Raw genomic sequence first — 20277 nt, forward strand, 5'->3', positions numbered from 1 at the left:
GTTCAACTCGATTAAATGTAAGGTAATGAAACTAGGGAGAGGAAATATGCGAGGCAGGCTAACATCAGAACTGCCTTCAGAAACCTGTATAATAAATCTTTCAGAACCTTGTATACCACATATGGAAGGCCAATCCTGTAATATGCGGGCCCAGCATAGAGCTCGTACCTTGTAAAGCACAAGACGAAGCTAGAAATGTTCAGAGGTATGCCAGTAGGCTAGTACCCGAACAAAGAGGCATGAGTTATGAGGAAAAGCTGGGAAAACTGCACCTCACGTTGCTGCAAGACAGAAGATCCCAGCGAGACATGATCACCACATACAAAGTTCTCAGGGAAATTGACAGGGTAGATAAGGATGGATTATTTAACACGGGTGGTACACGCACAATTGGTCACAAGTGGAATCTGTGTACCCAAATGAGCCACAGAGACATTAGAAAGAACTTTTTCAGTGTCAGAGTAGTTAGTAAATGGAATGCACTAGGAAGTGGTGTGGTGGAGGCTTACTCCATATACAGTTTCAAATGTAGATATGATGGAGCTTGAGAAGCTCATGTTGGGAAGAAAGCTTACTCTCTATTGATTGATTGATATTTAATTAAAAGATTAATTTAAATTAATCGAAGGACCACCCTATTTTGACTGAAAAGGGAAACAGATAAAGTTAAATGATAAGGACTGAAATACCAGTGCCTATGGAGAGGAAACTATTAAAGATTATTCTTTAAACTTCTATGGGCTGTATAATATTAATGTTCGAGAATAAACTTTCCGTCCTTCACAAAATTGGGGGTTAATACCAGAAGTACTCTACTCCCAGTACACTTCATCGAGGCTGGTTCTTCCTCGAATAAAAATTAGTAATTCTACTAAATACTAGTAAGAAACATTAGATAAATTGATTTGTCAGGGGTTCGTATCCTGGCCGGGGAGGATTTACTGGGCACAAATCCTTAACTGTAGCCTCTGTTTAACTCAATGGGTACTTGGTTGTAAAAACGATTCTTCGCGGCGGGGATCGTATTCCAGGGACCTGCCCGAAACGCTATGTGTACTAGTGGCTGTACAAGAATGTAACAACTCTTGTATATATATATATATATATATATAACTGAAAACTCACACCCCAGAAGTGACTCGAACCCATACTCCCAGGAGCAGCGCAACTGGTATGTACAAGACGCCTTAATCCACTTGACCATCACGACCGGACATAATGAGGTGATAGCCGAGGCTATTTGAACCACCCCACCGCCGGCACTCGGATAGTAATCTTGGGCATAGCATTTTACCAAATCACCTCATTCTTTGGGGCACACGTGAGGAACACAAATGCGAACAAGCCTGAATGGTCCCCAGGACAATATGCAACTGAAAACTCACACCCCAGAAGTGACTCGAACCCATACTCCCAGGAGCAGCGCAACTGGTATGTACAAGACGCCTTAATCCACTTGACCATCACGACCGGACATAATGAGGTGATAGCCGAGGCTATTTGAACCACCCCACCGCCGGCACTCGGATAGTAATCTTGGGCATAGCATTTTACCAAATCACTTCATTCTTTGGGGCACACGTGAGGAACACAAATGCGAACAAGCCTGAATGGTCCCCAGGACAATATGCAACTGAAAACTCACACCCCAGAAGTGACTCGAACCCATACTCCCAGGAGCAGCGCAACTGGTATGTACAAGACGCCTTAATCCACTTGACCATCACGACCGGACATAATGAGGTGATAGCCGAGGCTATTTGAACCACCCCACCGCCGGCACTCGGATAGTAATCTTGGGCATAGCATTTTACCAAATCACCTCATTCTTTGGGGCACACGTGAGGAACACAAATGCGAACAAGCCTGAATGGTCCCCAGGACAATATGCAACTGAAAACTCACACCCCAGAAGTGACTCGAACCCATACTCCCAGGAGCAGCGCAACTGGTATGTACAAGACGCCTTAATCCACTTGACCATCACGACCGGACATAATGAGGTGATAGCCGAGGCTATTTGAACCACCCCACCGCCGGCACTCGGATAGTAATCTTGGGCATAGCATTTTACCAAATCACCTCATTCTTTGGGGCACACGTGAGGAACACAAATGCGAACAAGCCTGAATGGTCCCCAGGACAATATGCAACTGAAAACTCACACCCCAGAAGTGACTCGAACCCATACTCCCAGGAGCAGCGCAACTGGTATGTACTGGTGTTGACAAAGGCTTTAACAGAGCCGAAACGTTCACCTCATTTCATATTTCTCTGTGGATTTTCCATATATATATATATATATATATATATATATATATATATATATATATATATATATATATATATATATATATATATATATATATATTAATATATAGATATATATATATATATATATATATATATATATATATATATATATATATATATATATATATATATATATATATATATATATACTTGATAAAAGTTTTATGTTGAATTTAAAGAATTTTAAAATTGAGAAATGCGTCTCTGAGGTCGACCGCTGGATAGAATGGATGTGGTCCAAGGTCGGGATGAAAAAAGAACAATTCTACGAACTCAAGCAGTGCTTCAATTGATATAAGTACTCACACACCACCAACAAATGCAAGGAACAGGGCATCAAGTGCGGTATTTGCGCAGAAGATCACCATTACTTCGTCTGTCAGGCTGATTGCTAATGCTGTCTCGCTTGTGAAGGTCACCATATTGCTATCTCCTATTGTTTCCCCGCGTCGACAGAAGAAAATACGAAAAATTGAAGAAGCCACCACTCACCGAGCACTGGTATTATTCAACATCCAGACTGTAATTTTCCTGGAGGTCTTGGGAGGAGGAGAAACCGCCGTGCAGCGGCCCAGCCAATGGGGGCCAAGCTTCCAGTCCTCCAGCCAGCCTGCCAGCCATTTACTGATCCATCTGTCTCCACCACCTCACTCCGGCCAATTACCGACTCAGCCTTCGCCATGACAGTTGCCGGCTACTACCATTGACCACAGCACTGTAAATGCTTTCCATTTCTTGCTGACAAGATTTCTGGCTTCAACTACCAGGAGTTCTTGAGGATTCTTTATGTACTCTACGCTTCAAATGCCTCCCCGCTGTCACCATTCCCGAGGAAGTCTACACTATCCCTGCTTCTGGTACAAGTACTGCTACGATTCCTGACCCTGACATTGCTGTGAGCGCTGCTGCCCTGCTGATCTCCTCTCCGCAGCTGGCAAAGCTGAACGTCTTACCATCGTCCAACCTACCATCGTACCTCTAGAACCACCCACAACCGATACTCCAAGAATCGAGAGTGCATCTGTTGAACCTTCTACTGTAGCTACCTCTCAAGCTCCTGAACCTGTGCTCATCATAGCCGAGGAGTGAAAGAAGGAATCCCATATCAACCAGACAACTGGGGCCTAATCTGTATTCTGTGCTGGAGTGCTGGTCTGTGCTGGCGTGCTGGTCTGTGCTGGCGTGCTAGTCTGTGCTAGTCTGTAGTTTCGTGCTGGAGCGCAACACAGACTACAAGCTGAGGATCAACTCCGATAATCCCCAGCATGGACAAAAAAATCCTCTTTTTGATGTGATACGAGTCGAGTCATTCTGAGACGGTTAATCTCCTGCAGCCCGCCGAAGGATGACCAGTGGCTTCAATACAACCTTTGAAATCGAACAACGCAGTGAAGAGCCAAACCGACCCAAGATATATTACTTTCATGCTATTTTACTACATACCGATGTGGTGATATCAACTTTATCAACCCAGCCATCGTAGACCCGGAGTACTACGTAAAGTACCCACACACTGCCCAACATTCACGTAACAGCGTTTCAGCTTTTGATTCAGAGTACTCATCCTACAGGGATATCTCTGATGGGACAACATCCCCTCATCAACGAAATTCTAACTAAAGCCCATAGAACATCTTTCCTTGACGAAATCTCGAACGCCAGTTCCACCATGTCTACCAGAAGCAAGACCACTAAGAAGACCAGGAAAACAGATGAACCAAGCCAGAAGAAGAAAAACTTTCGGAAATAAGAAGACAGAAGAATGAAGAAGATCTAATGATAACCACCCTGAAGACGTCATCGCCTACAGCACCTTGGATCAACTACCATATACCCTCTGAGACAGCACATCATCAAACCAATACAGGTCCACACAAATTATACACAGCACGCGATTCTCTGCCTAACTTCAATCCCTACCGCATCTCTCCCCAGCCTACCACGCCGCCTCCCGCTGCCTAACTAAAAAAAACAAGATCATTAAATCAATAAATTTTTTCGATGCAAACCCGCGGTGGATAAGCCATAAAACTTTTCAGCCTCCTCATTCTCCATCCACATCCACTACCAGAATTTCTACTCATCATTCTTCTTCTTCCCCCAGACTTTTCCACACACTTTCTACATCAAAGAGAAGAAGGGTCATTTCTTTAAACAACCGGTGGCTAAAGAGGCGGGATCCATGAGCCAACGCTCGATCCTGCAGGCGCAAAGGTGAGTATATACACACACAGACACCCCTATCCACTCCAACCTACATAAACCAACCCACACCCACACACGCCCACACTACACCCACCTAAACACACCCTCTCAATACACCCACACCCTCACTACACCCACACACACACACACACAAACACACACACACACACACACACACACACACACACACACACACACACACACACACACACACACACACACACACACACACACACACACTCACACACACACACACACTCTCTCCCTTACCTGCTCTCTCCCTCTCCATCTCTCTCCCTCTCCTCTCTCTCCCTCTCTCTCTCCCTCCCGCCTCTCTCTCCATCCCCTCCCCTTCTACTTTCTTCTCACTTCAGTGGAAGGGTCGGATCGCCCCCACCCACCCATTTATCTCTCCCTTTATCACTCCCTTTCTCTCTCTCTCTTACTCTCTCTCTTCCTCTCTCTCTCTCTCTCCCTCCCTCCCCCATCCCGCTCTGCCCTCCTGACAAATCCTATCACGGCACAACTATAGGAACAGGAGCAAGCATGGCAGCCAGAGGTACCAGGGGAACAGGGAAGAGCCAAGGTGACGAAATGAAGAAAATGTTCGCCCAGTTTCTGGAGGACATCAAGAGTGAGATGCAAGAAATGATGCAGGAAATGAAGAACGAAATAAACAACCTGAAAAGAGAGCTGACAGCAGCAAAGGAGGAGATTAGAGCCCTCAAAGAGAATGGTATTGAGGCTGAGAATCAGAAAACCATCCAGGGAGAAGGTGGTAATAGCTTTTTGGATGAGAATGCAACAATAAAAGCAACATTTGCAGAAATACTAAAAAAAAATAACTCTGAAGTAATGACTGTAGTGATGGAGGTGGCCATGAAAGCAGCCACCTTACAGGAGGTGGCACGCTCCACTAGCCAACTGCTGGAAAGGAACAGATCAGTGGCTGCTGTGGGTATTAAAGAGCAGGAAGGCTCTAATAGGACAGAGTGGAATGAAGAGGACAAAGTAGCAGTGAATGAAGTACTAAAGGCACTAGACATGGAAGGGGCTGAGCATAGCATTGAGAAGGTTTTCAGGTTAGGTTGGTACAACAAAGACCGAGACCGAATGATAAAGATAGTGTTTGCAAATGAGAGCACAAAGGAGAAGATCCTATCAAGGAAGAGCTCCCTGAAAAACGTGGGAAAATTCAAAAATGTATTCCTCCAGAGAGACATGACAAGGGAGGAGAGAGCCGTGGCGGCAGAAGCAAGGAAGAAGCGCAGGGCAAGAGGGGAAAACCAGGAAGTCACAGCTTTCAACACAACACCCCCAGAGGAGATGGGGGAACCCACAACCAGCTACCCAGTAACACCAGAAGGGAGGACAACCCTGCCACCCTCCTCTGCATAGAAAACCCCCGTACCCCAAACCCTCCCTGCCCCCACTCAAATGTTCAGCCAAATCTCCCTCCCCCCCCCCCCACCCAATCCCCACCCTTCTACCCCTCCCCTCCTCCCGAGTCCTCCCTCCTCCCCTTTCCTTCCCGTCCTCCCTCCCCTTTCACCCCATACTCTCCCTGTCCCTCCCCCTTCACTGGATCCCCCACCCCTCATCCCAGTATCCTCTGAGACCCTGTTATCCACCTCACAGGTCCTCACACCCTTGGAACAGCCTCCCTCACCAGCAGAACACTCACCAAGGAGGCGATTTGAGAAGGGACAGAAGAAAGTGAGCCTCAAAGCGATGTACACTAACATAGAAGGAATTACAAATAAAGCAAATGAGCTTGGAGAACGGGTACTAGAGGAAAACCCAGACATAATAGCCCTCACAGAAACAAAGCTCACGAAAACGATAACAAACGCAGTGTTCCCACAGGACTATTATGTTATGAGGAAAGAGAGGGAAGGAAGAGGTGGGGGTGGTGTAGCTCTGCTAGTAAGAAAAGGCTGGGATTTTGAGGAGATGGATATTCAGGGTTGTGAAGGTTTCAGTGACTACATAGCAGGTACCGTAACAAATGGAGGGAAAAAAATTATAGTCGTAGTCATATATAATCCACCACCAAATGACAGAAGACCTAGACAGGAATATGATAGAAACAACATGGCCACCATTAACATAATAGAAAGAGCAGCTTCTGTTGCTAGCAGGAATGGATCTGGACTACTAATTATGGGAGACTTCAACCATGGGAAGATAGATTGGAAGAACAGAGACCCGCATGGAGGACCAGAAACATAGAGAGCTAAGCTGCTGGACGTGGCAACAAGAAACTTTCTAACCCAGCACATCAAAGAACCAACAAGAATGAGAGGAGAAGATGAACCAGCAATGCTTGATTTGATATTTACCCTAAATGAGTGGGATATAAGGGAAGTTAAGATGGAAGCGCCCTTCGGAATGAGTGACCACAGTGTATTGAACTTTGAGTACCTGGTTGAGTTAGGACTTATCTCCCCCAAAAAAGAACTAGGAATCAAAAGGCTGGCATACAGAAAGGGGAATTATGAACAAATGAGAAGTTTCCTAAGTGAAATACCTTGGGACACAGACCTCAGAGATAAGTCTGTACAGGGTATGATGGACTATGTTACCCAAAAGTGTCAGGAGGCAGTAAACAGGTTCATCCCGGCCCAAAGGGAAAAATCCGAGAAGCAACAGAAGAATCCATGGTATAATAGGGCATGTATGGAAGCGAAGAAACTGAACAAAAGGGCGTGGAGGAACTTCCGGAATAACAGAGCACCATAAAGCAGAGAGAGATACCAGAGCACCAGGAATGAGTACGTCAGGGTGAGAAGAGAAGCAGAGAAAAGTTTTGAAAATGATATAGCAAACAAAGCCAAGACCGAACCAAAGCTACTCCACAGTCACATCAGAAGGAAAACAACAGTGAAAGAACAGGTATTGAGACTTCGAACAGGCAAGGACAGGTATACAGAGAATGACAGAGAGGTGTGTGAAGAACTCAACAAGAGGTTCCAGGAGGTCTTCACAATAGAACAAGGTGAGGTCACTGTGCTAGGAGAAAGGGAGGTAAACCAGGCGGCCTTGGAAGAGTTCGAAATTACGAGAGAGGAGGTCAAGAGACACCTGCTGGATCTGAATGTTAGAAAGGCTGTTGGTCCAGATGGGATCTCACCATGGATACTGAAAGAGTGTGCAGAGGCACTTTGCTTGCCACTCTCCATAGTGTATAGTAAGTCACTGGAGACGGGAGACCTACCAGAAATATGGAAGACGGCGAATGTGGTTCCAATATACAAAAAGGGCGACAGGCAAGAGGCACTGAACTGAACAAGGCCAGTGTCCTTGACTTGTATACCATGCAAGGTGATGGAGAAAATCGTGAGAAAAAACCTGGTAACACATCTGGAGAGAAGGGATTTCGTGACAAATCGCCAACATGGGTTCAGGGAGGGTAAATCTTGCCTTACAGGCATGATAGAATTCTACGATCAAGTGACAAAGATTAAGCAAGAAAGAGAGGGCTGAGCGGACTACATATTCTTGGATTGTCAGAAAGCCTTTGACACAGTACCGCATAAGAGGCTGGTACATAAGATGGAGAGACAGGCAGGTGTAGCTGGTAAGGTGCTCCAGTGGATAAATAAGGGAGTATCTAAGCAATAGGAAGCAGAGAGTTAAGGTGAGGGGTGAGACCTCCGATTGGCGTGAAGTCACCAGTGGAGTCCCACAGGGCTCTGTACTCGGTCCTATCTTGTTTCTGATATATGTAAATGATCTCCCGGAGGGTATCGATTCATTTCTCTCAATGTTTGAGGACGATGCTAAAATTATGAGAAGGATTAAAACAGAAGAGGACTGTTTGAGGCTTCAAGAAGACCTAGACAAGCTGAAGGAATGGTCGAACCGAACAACCAATGGTCGGTTGTTAGAGTTTAACCCAACCAAATGTAATGTAATGAAGATAGGTGTAGGGAGCAGGAGGCCAGATACAAGGTATCATCTGGGAGAGGAAATTCTTCAGGAGTCAGAGAAGGAAAAAGACTTGGGGGTTGATATCACGCCAGACCTGTCTCCTGCAGCACATATCAAGTGGATAACATCAGCGGCATATGCCAGGCTGGCCAAAATACGAACGGCATTCAGAAACTTGTGTAAAGAATCATTCAGAACTTTGTATACCACATATGTCAGGCCAATCCTGGAGTATGCAGCCCCAGCATGGAGTCCATATCTAGTCAAGAATAAGATTAAACTGGAAAAGGTTCAAAGGTTTGCCACCAGACTGGTACCCGAGCTCAGAGGTATGAGCTACAAGGAGAGACTATGGGAATTAAACCTCACTTCGCTGGAAGACAGAAGTTAGGGGGGACATGATCACCACATTCAAGATTTTGAATGGAATTGATAGGGTAGATAAGGACAGTCTAATTAACACAAGGGGAACACGCACAAGGGGACACAGGTGGAAACTGAGTGCCCAAATGAGCCACAGAGATGTTAGAAAGATTTTTTTTAGTGTCAGAGTGGTTGACAAATGGAATGCATTAGGAAGTGATGTGGTGGAGGCTGACTCCATACACAGTTTCAAGTGTAGATATGATAGAGCCCAATAGGCTCAGGAATCTGTACACCTGTTGATTGCCGGTTGAGAGGCGGGACCAAAGAGCCAGAGCTCAACCCCCGCAAACACAACTAGGTGAGTACACACATACATTAAGCAATGGAACTTAACGTAAATTAGAAACGTTAAAAAACGTCATTTGTAAGTATGATATAAAGATCTACGATTTGTTTGACTGAAGCTAACGTATTTTAAACGTTAAAAAGACGACTTTATATAAATAGTTACAGTGTCACCTTCCTGCGACCATTTAAAAAGGTCAGAAAATGTTTTGTGTTTACTGGGTTACCACGTAGATTTATAACAAATTACCACAATTAATTCATTGTGGTCAGTGCACAATGGTTAAACTCTATTAATTTTCTTAGCATCCATCGACTACAAAATATATAACTTTCCAGAATGTGCGATCATTCTTCATCAATAGATTTGACTTATCACTACATGTTTATCTTTCATTTTACATTTATAAACACCTTTTATAAATTTAATCGATATTTTATTGTTTAATATAGGATTATATATGCGTTCATAAATAAATTATAATACTGGCACTCAACTACACTATTTGAGAAGATTTTGTAATATTAATAAATTCTATAATATTTATATAGAAGTAAATCTTCAATCGTTATTATATTATCTCTTTAAACAATCAGTTATTCATCTGTGCCGAATATCTACTGATAAGTAGAAGATACTTAAACATTGTGCAAGCAGAGCAAGGCTGAGATATTATCGTTAACATAAATTTCGAACAAATATAACTGATCTCTATTATATTAAACAGTAGGTGTTCAGTGTCAGTGAACCAACAAGCACTTACACTGTGAAGAATTCATCGGAATCTGTTGTAAAGGAGATAATTCTGATGATTCCTCCAGTGGCAACGAGCACAACACAGGTGACCACACCTACACGCAAGCCTCTGGTGCTCATCAACCAACACAAGGGTGCCACGCATAATACATATGTTATTGAGGCCCAGTTGGACATCATGGCCACGGTCCCTGAGCCCCAGCCTTCAAACGCTGCGTTAACACTCTCACTAAGAGGTCCCCAGAGGCACCACTGAAGACTCTGAAACACAAGACCGGTGTGACACATCACAGTGCAAGAGCTGAGTGCTGTGTAATGTTGTTGAATATGTTGTTATGTTCCTGAGTATTGTGCAAGTTACTGAGTACTATAAATGTTGCTGAGTACTTTGTTATGTTCCTGAGTATTGTGCAAGTTACTGAGTACTGTAAATGTTGCTGAGTACTTTGTTATGTTCCTGAGTATTGTGCAAGTTACTGAGTACTGTACAATGTTGCTGAGTACTTTGTTGTGTTCCTGAGTATTGTGCAAGTTACTGAGTACTGTACAATGTTGCTGAGTACATTGTTATGTTCCTGAGTATTGTGCAAGTTACTGAGTACTGTACAATGTTGCTGAGTACTTTGTTATGTTCCTGAGTATTTTGGTAACTTACTGAGTACTGTACAATGTTGCTGAGTACTTTGTTATGTTCCTGAGTATTTTGGTAAGTTACTGAGTACTGTACAATGTTGCTGAGTACGTTGTTATGTTCCTGAGTATTGTGCACGTTACTGAGTACTGTACAATGTTGCTGAGTACGTTGTTATGTTCCTGAGTATTGTGCACGTTACTGAGTACAGTACAAAGTGTCTGAGTACGTTGTTATGTTCCTGAGTATTTTGATAAGTTACTGAGTACTGTACAATGTTGCTGAGTACATTGTAATGTTCTTGAGCATTGTTTAGTATTAGTCAGTGTTGACGAGTACACTGTAATATTTATGTGTACTGTACAAGCCTGCTAAGATCTTTCTAGCACTGCTGAGTACAATGTACTGAACTGTTGCTGAGTACTGTATAATGTCTGAGTAATAAAAAATTACTGAGAATTGCTGTTTATAAATGTGCAATAATTTTAATCATGTGTAATGCGGTCAAGAAATTTGCAGTGCTGCTGAATTTGATTTGGTGTTGGGTTTAAATCCCACCAACATTTAGAGGGTTACTAAGGCCATCACAATTATTTACTGACAAACCAGAACGAAAACGTTAGTTTTGAAAATAGTGCAGAATTAAAGTAAACTCTGAGCATATGTACACTGAGAACCGGGGTGCACCTCTCAGTGTATATCCTACCCGTCCTCTTCAATAATAAAGTCTCGGCCAATAATTCCTATCTGTTTTGGATAAATAAATTGCTTTGTGTCACTGCTGGCTTGTTGTTCACGAATCGTTATAAATTTCGTATATATATATTCCATGGAATATGTATAGGATATGCTGATAATAATATTGGATTATAAATAAGTATTTGAATTACATTTATGTACTAAACATTGTTTCCCAATACGTTATGTTAACTAATAAAGAACATTTCATTTAGCATTCCAGGGGACGTATGGCAAGAAGCCGTTTCTTATTCTTAGGAGTAAATGATGTCAATTATGAATGAAGGGGAGTAAATGTTTCAAACATTTTCATTGGTCTAATTGTTGCTACACTCAGTTTTCTGGTTTATGCTTTATATGGTTTATTAATTATAATATTTATTAAGTTATAGTATTGCACAACAGTTTAAGAAAAAACTCTGATAGGGAGGGTTACAATGTCTCATTACAATATTATATTCATATATTGTGTGTTCATGAGGTTTTTCTTTAATCTTTCATCCATATTCTCTGATCGCTTAATCCGTTTTTTACTATTCTAAGCTAACCTGTTTCTGGTTAATTCTTTCCCAAGAGATAGGTTGGTCAGGTTCCAGGTGTTGGCATGTACCCTCCTTCTCTTTCCTCTTCTTTATATAATATATATTATATATATATATATATATATATATATATATATATATATATATATATATATATATTTATATTTATATTTATATATATACTCATACTAAATATAATGGCCTATCAAACAGAAGAAAGGAAAAAATTAAAAAACAAAGCACTTAAGCTTACTTAAAGTGATCAATACAAATAAAACTTATTAACAATCACATAAATAAAAGCATAATCAGAAATTAAAAAAAATTACAAGAGGAATTTTATAACTACTAAAACAAACCATACGATTAAACTTACGCGAAGTGATCAACTAGAGTGAAACTTGATAGTTAACACGTGGATACTAAACGCTATTACAAATATTAATATAATGACTTCACATCTACAAAAATGTATATAAAATGCAAGCAAAATAGACGACAACTATAAAATACTAACCAAAATCTTACAAAAACTCAAATATTTAATAAAAACAAATACCCAAAAATTTATTATATGTCCTAAATAAAAAGAATACAATAATGTACAATGTCAAAACTTGAAATAAGTAAGAAAGATCAAAGACATGGTAAACTAAACAAAATTATAATAAAATTAAAATGCAAGTATGAACTATAAATCAAATTACAGGGCCTACTGTGCACTATACAGTGTACAATTGAACAGCCGAAAGGTTGCTATTTAACAGAGGCCGCAGTTCCCATATATATAAAAATTCCATTACTCTCAAATCTGACTGGCCATTCATACAAGTGTACAAAATTTTAAAATCAGATTCCAACAGAGAATGATTAAACTCATAACAATGGTTTCTAATCTACGAAAATGCTGGTTTAGACAATGGTAATCCAGTCCTAAACGATACTCCCCGGTGCTCAAGTATCCTAATTTTAAAGTACCGAATGGAACTCCCGATATATCCAGCATTACTACTGGAACAATTATACATACATACGACATTAGAGCACAGGAAGGGGGGGGTGGGGTGGTAGGCACTTTATCCTTAAATTTCAAAAAGGAGCCTATGGTATTTGTGTTGACAAAAATAAATCTAAAGTCTACTTGAGGATAACAATGCTGCAACAGTTTCCTCAATCGACTCCTTACAGAAAAACTAATAGTGCCATAAAATGGTAATATAGTATATTTAATATCCCTTTCTACTGTAGTAATCCTACAGGATGGGTGAAACTTCTTATTTAAGAAATTCCTTATAAAGATATAAACCATATGCAAAGGATAACCATTATTTGAAAAAAATCACAAGAAAATTAATTTCTTGATCAAAGTTATTTCAATTTGAACATAAAGCGAAGGCTCTATTCAGTAGAGTATTAATTGCATTTTTCTTAAAAATATCAGGAACAAAGGAATTAAAATTTACACCTAAACCAGTAAATGTTGGTTTTCAAAAACATTAGTGTTGAACCCATTAAGGTTATTCACTTTGATATCAAGAAACGACAATGAATTATCCACTTCACACTCTGCAGTGAAACGTATATTACTATGTTATGCATTAAGAAACTCTCAAAATTTCTCAATATGACATTGGTCCTTAAAGACGTGCTAAGGAAGAAACAGTACTGTTGATATTGGTCCAACTATAATTTGTACCAATCCTTAGGGTACAAGTTTTTAATGTATTACATAACCATTAAAAACCTAAAAAATTATTAACAAATTTAGTTTTTTTACACGTCAACCCAAAGTCTAACCCCAAAGAGAGAAGTTCTTTCTCTGAGGGAGACAAAATTATCTTTGAAAAATTAAACACCACCTTATCAGGGGTCCACCGAATTAAATGTAGGTATACCCAAGTTCTGCAATTTCTTCCCGTGAATAAGTCTACATTTATCAACCCTTTTATCATTATAATTCTCATATTTACATTTTAAGGATGTAAAATCAACCCAGGAAACCAAGACCTTAAATTTCTCCAAGTTCACATGCAATTCACTTTTCAACTTATTTACCCGCTTCTTCTTTTCAGAAATTTCAAAGTCCAACAATCTTAATAACCAAAAATTATATTCACTTGTTATCGCAAATTTGTCGGTATACACTTTAAACCTAAGGAATCTTGGGACCAAACGATGCACCTTGCATGTTTGCAGAAATTCCAAATCCAAGCGAGCCTTCTTAACTGCGAAATCCACTTTTTCTATTCTTCTGTATAAAGTAACAACAGTTCTTCCATATCGTTTTAATAAAATATTTATAATCGATGTTCCCTTCGGGAATCTTAATTTTAAGATGAATAGGAAAACCAGGGATATACTGAACATCTTGTTTCAGATTCTTTACTTTAAAATGCATAACGTTTCGAATACTTCTCGTATTCATCATCAGATCTAAAAGAAAAACAGAAATCACAATCAAATAACTAGTAAACAAAGAACTCATACTGAATATAATGGCCTATCAAAGAGAAGAAAGTAAAAAATTAAAAAAAACAAAGCACTTAAGCTTACTTAAAGTGATTGAGCGGTTAAGGAATCCTGTACGCCAGCTGAGTGCTCCTGGCAGTATGCGTTCGAGTCACTTCTGGGGTGTGAATTTTCAATTGCATATAGTTCTGGGGACCATTCAGGCTTTGTTCGCATTTGTGTTCCTCACGTGTGCCCCAAAGAATGAGGTGATTTGATAAAATACCATGTTCAAGATTACCAACCGAGTGCCGGCGGAGGGATGGAAATAGCCTCGGCTACCATCCTCTTTTGTCTGGTCGTGTTACATAAACCACTGCTAAAGTTCAAATTACTTTCTTTTGTGATCTGTACCAAAGCAGATTCAATTATGTTTCTGTTATAGGGGCTTTTACAATTCGTTATTGAAGAAGCCATCTCCCAATCAATTTGGTGAGCATCTTCTGACAGATGGTTGAAAGTTTCTTTTTGGTTCTCACCTAGGGGAGAACCCATGGCGACCCCATCTACTTGCTTATATATGTGCCCATCTGGGCTCAAGAAGGGTGCCTCTTTAGTACAAGCATGGAGTAGTTTCCTTATAATGAATGGAAATGTCAAGACACACAAGCCTGGAAACCCACTTCGGCCAATCATCAGCCAAATACCCACACCCACGTACAGACTGGCAAAGTGACTCAATGGCTTGCTGACTCCTTATGTCCCTTGCGCCTTCAGCCTGAAGTCTCCAAAGGAATTTGTTGACTTACTGTGGAGAACACGGGCTGCAGGGATAAGAGCCTCGTTGGACATAGAATCGCTGTTTACCAACGTACCTGTGGATAAAACAATTGGGATGATAGCGGACAGAGTATATCGTGATCCGGCCTGTACTCCTCTTGACATACCAGAAAGCATTCTAAGGAAACTACTCCAAGCTTGTACTAAAGAGGCACCCTTCTTGACTGCAGTCTACACTAAGGAAACAAACATAGGAATGTGCCTCAATGCCAACAGTGACTGCCCAGACAGGTACAAGAGGAGTGTTGTTATCCCTTATGTCGACCGTGCTCTCAGCCACAGCACAGGATGAAAGCAAGTCGATGAAGAACTCTGTAGGGTAAGGCAGGTCCTAGTCAACAACGGCTTCTCCAATGGTTTCGTGGAAGACATCATAAGAAGGAAGGTGAAACGCCATGTAACCTCTGAAGAGACAACTAACACAACACCTGTACCCCCTATTAGACTATTTTACAGGAACTTCTTTTCCACAGCTCATAAAACGGAGGAAAGGGTCCTGAAAGATATTGTTAATAGGAACGTTATCCCTACAGACAAAAATCAGAAGATACAATTGACGATTTACTATAAAACAAAAAAAAACGGCCAACCTACTCACAAGAAACTCTCCAGACACAGAGCAGAACGCTTTAAAAGAGACCAACGTCGTCTATGCCTTCAAATGCCCACTTGGGGACTGTAAGCTTCAAAGAACTCAGTATATAGGCAAGACAACAACATCTCTTTCCAGGCGATTAACAATGCATAAGCAACAGGGCTCCATTAAGGAACATACAATCTCTTCCCAGAACCAGACCATCACCAGAGAAGTCTTAACAACACAGAAATCATCGATAGATTCAGCGATAGCAGCCGGCTTGACATCTGCGAGGCACTACACATCAAGAAGTCAACACCAGCAATCAACAGCCAATTAATGCACAACTATATTCTATCCACTTCAAGACTCCACACCAATATAGAAGCATCAAGAAATATGGGCCAATAGGCCCTTTGCAGTTACTTCCATTCTTCTAATTTACCCAATTTATACCCATTGCACCGTGTTATGTCTTGTGTTGAAAGTTTGCTCTATCTTGTGTTGAAAGTTTTGTTCACCTCATCCAAAACTGTTGTAACATATCACCTCACCCAAATGCGGGCATATAAGATGAAAGCTGTTTAAATGATAGCATAGTAGAACTCTGTTTAGTGTTTGAAGGTTATAGTTGTGTGTGTGTAAAGTGAAGTCTTTGAAAATTTAGTAAGTTATTATGAAACGCGTTCAAGTGTTGCGTCAGACTAGAAATAAAAATGTATTTTGGAGAACTGATTTTTCAATTACAATCGACAGTGAAAAGAAACATAAGAAATATTGAGAAAATTCGTGTTCCAGCACCCATTACATATTTTATTTTGCTATCACTGTAACTTACTTGTCTTAGCGTAACTTTTCATTTGCCAGTGATTATTCATGTTATTTTGTTTGTTGACTTGTCCTGCATATTTTATGAGATTACCTTTATACATGTCTTGTTTTCTAGAGTAATTAAAATTTCATTGTTTATATACTTGTGTTTTGTGTGTCTTACCATTACCTTACCACAGACGAAAGGACAAACTTTTCTCTTTTTTTTTTGTGATGTGACGAGGCCCTGCCCCCAGCTTTTGAAACTGGCGAACACCAACGCTTTACCGTCACATTACGTGGGGGCCTGTCCTAGGAGCTTCACTCAGGTACTGGTGCCAAATAGTAAATGTATGGTAAGCGTATTTGGCTTTGGTAACGTAGCTTTTCACTATTTTTAATATTCAATTTTATTTTCATATGGTGGTGTGTGTATTGTGCATTCCGAGAGTAGCATATGGTGAAGGTGAGACAACTTTGGATTACGTGGTGACTGTAGGCCTGAGTCATTCTCTTAATTGGTCATCTCTCCCTCCGTGTTATTACTCGTGTTTACCATCTTTTGTCCCTAAGATATTTCTCATATTTTCGGCAGATCATCATATTGGTACCCTGGTACTGTGGTCTTTCCCCGGGTCAAGTGCACCTAATCTTCTGCAATCTGACAGTAGGAGGATAAAGAGGGCCATAGTTCCTCTCGCACGAACTTTAGTTGCTGAATTGGGACCTCAATTTTCATGAATTAATTAAAAAACAACAGGGCTCCATTAAGGAACATATAATCTCTTCCCACAACCAAACCATCGCCAGAGAAATCCTAGTAAACAACACAGAAATCATCGATAGATACAGCGATAGCAGGCGGCTTGACGTTTGCGAGGCACTACACATTAAGAAGTCAACACCAGCAATCAACAGCCAATTAATGCACAACTATATTCTACCCACTTCAAGACTCCGCTCCAATATAGAAGCATCAAGAAATATGGACCAATAGGCTTTCTACAATCACTTCCATTTCAATACCCATTGTTTCGTGTTCTCTCTTGTGTTGATGAAATTAATACCCTATTAATGCCACCTCTTGTTCTGTCTTGTGTTGATGAAATTAATACCCTATTAATGCCACCACACCCCATCCACCTCACTCAAATGTAGATATAAACAAAATAGGAGATGTTTAAGTTCTATTCAGTTGTGCATTTGTAAACTAAAGTCTTTGAAAATGTAATAAGTTTTACGAAACGCGCTCATGTCGCGTCAGACTAGAAATAAAAATGAATTTTGGAGAATTGATTTTTGAATTACCTCCAACAGTGAAAAGAAATGTACGAAAGATTGAGAAAATTCGTGTTAGAATTATTAATCTTACTTTTTCGGTCATATTTAATAATATATATATATATATATATATATATATATATATATATATATATATATATATATATATATATATATATATATATATATATATATATATATATATATATATATTTCATTGAATATGACCGCATATTCTGTATTTATTATTTTCTGGTTTAGGGCTTCTATCCCTCTAACTATTTTCTTAGCATCAGGGCTTAATTGGAATAGGAGTTCTCCAAAACTCATTTTCGTACTTTTAAGGTGAAGAAAAGAAGTGATTTACTATAGAGTGTATTACACTTATTTGTATAATTTGCAGTAAGTAAGTAATAGTAAGGACAAGACAAGAACATATCGATGCCAACACAGAAGACAATGTCCAACATAACAGGCCAATTACACTGGATTAATCTTTGTGTTTAGATAGGAGATGCCTCGTATGGGCCAATAAGCCTTCTGCAGCCCCTATGTTTATCCCTTATGTATCCCCCCATGTTTTTCACCTTCATTGTATTATCACCTGACCTAATGCGGGTATAAAATCAACTAGTATTGTAAGATCTGTTCACTTGAGAATGAACCATGGAGGTTCGAAACGTCGTGCAAATTATACAAATAAGTGTAATACACTCTATAGTAAATCACTTCTTTTCTTCACCTTAAAAGTACGAAAATGAGTTTTGGAGAACTCCTATTCCAATTAAGCCCTGATGCTAAGAAAATAGTTAGAGGGATAGAAGCCCTAAACCAGAAAATAATAAATACAGAATATGCGGTCATATTCAATGAAACATGTTTGAAAGAAAACCTGCTGCCAGTATACACCAATATATATATATATATATATATATATATATATATATATATATATATATATATATATATATATATATATATATATATATATATATATATATATATATATATATATATATATATATATATTGTGACGATAATCTCTTTCTAGAGAGATTGAGCCTGCTCTTCCCTACTTCAAGTTACGTCCAATTATACAAGTACAAGATGCTACATTCAAGATACGTCACCGGTAGCACAAAACGTTTTGACCATGAGGCAAAACATACCCAAGATTCCCCCTACTCCACACATCCTCCACGCCGGCTTGTCGTCAACCAGCAAACTACCGATTCTAGCCTGCCTGCTCCTGATTGGTGACTCGCTGACCGCGCACCTGCACACTGCACCTCCGTGCCATCTACCTGAATTGACGTCGGAGCCCTGACCAGCTATCAACTTCAGAATATTCTTTGTGCTCTTAGAGTTGACATCTCTCTCTGGCATACTAAGCTTACGTATACTTGTATACGAAGGGAGGTCTCAGCCATAGCCGATATTCTCAGCACCATTTCACATTATAATATTTAATCTATTGTGTTTTTGCATTTATCTTTGTCATTTTATTACACCAGTCATTTACCCGAGATTTGTTTTTATTTTCATTTATGATAAAAGTAAATATATTAAAGTTTCATTGTTCATACTTTGTGTTTTACGTGTTCCTCCCTCTAACTTACCACAGACAACAGGCAAGCAGTCTATCTTTTATTTGTAAGTGTGACCAGGCATTGACATCTGCCATTGGAGGACTGCCGAACATCCATACTCCAACACTTTCCTGTCACATTTAATGGGGGCATGTCCTAGGAGCTTCACTCAGGTACTAGTACCAGAACGTCAATTTGTGGTAAGCGTACTTCGCTTTGCTAAAGTAGCTTTTCAAAATTATCATTAATTTTCATATTTATATGGTGCTGTGTGTATTGTGCATTCCGAGAGTAGCATATGATGAGTGTGGGATAAGTTTGGATTACGTGGTGACTGTAGGCCTCAGTCATTCTCTTAATTGGTCATCTCTCCCTCCGTGTTATTACTCGTGTTTACCACCTTTTGTCCCTAGGATATTTCTCACATTATCGGCAGATCATCATTGTGGTACCCTGGTACTTTGGTTTGTCTTCGGGTCAAAGCACCCTATCTTCTGCAATCCGACCGAAGGAGGATAAGAGGGCCATAGTTCCTCAAGCACAGACTTCGTTGCTGAGTTGGAACCTCAACAGCAGTTCTCGTCACCAGTTGACACTCGCACCCCTACACGTCGGTCAGAGATGATGATATTTACTTAGGTAGGGAATTAGCTTTCTTTTTACAGAGCACAAAGTTCGCTAATTCTGTAAGTATCATATTCATTTAGTGGGAGACCCTTGCTTATGTCCTATAGAGACTCGGCAAGGTATGCCTACATTCTTGGACTACCTTATTCACTTTTGGAGCAATTAAATGTTTCATTTGTTTTAGAAACTCAGTTTCACTTATTTAGTAGGATTTTCTTGCCCTTATTTTCTTACATTGAGTACCGAGTACAAGATTTCCTGCGATTTTGATTGAC

The 20277-nt window shown here is 40.1% G+C and overlaps 1 protein-coding gene across 1 annotated transcript in view; it reads right to left on the minus strand.

Annotated features, from left to right (window-relative positions):
• LOC123746470 (solute carrier family 49 member 4) overlaps positions 1–20277 on the minus strand; it is a 308306-nt gene that overhangs the window by 166148 nt on the left and 121881 nt on the right. Inside the window, exon 4 of the mRNA XM_069318233.1 lies at positions 9927–10180. Coding sequence (XP_069174334.1) covers positions 9927–10180 — 254 coding nt within the window. The remainder of the gene's footprint in view (positions 1–9926; positions 10181–20277) is intronic.

Source organism: Procambarus clarkii, chromosome 90 (assembly GCF_040958095.1).
Source record: "Procambarus clarkii isolate CNS0578487 chromosome 90, FALCON_Pclarkii_2.0, whole genome shotgun sequence".
Lineage (NCBI taxonomy): Eukaryota > Metazoa > Arthropoda > Malacostraca > Decapoda > Cambaridae > Procambarus > Procambarus clarkii.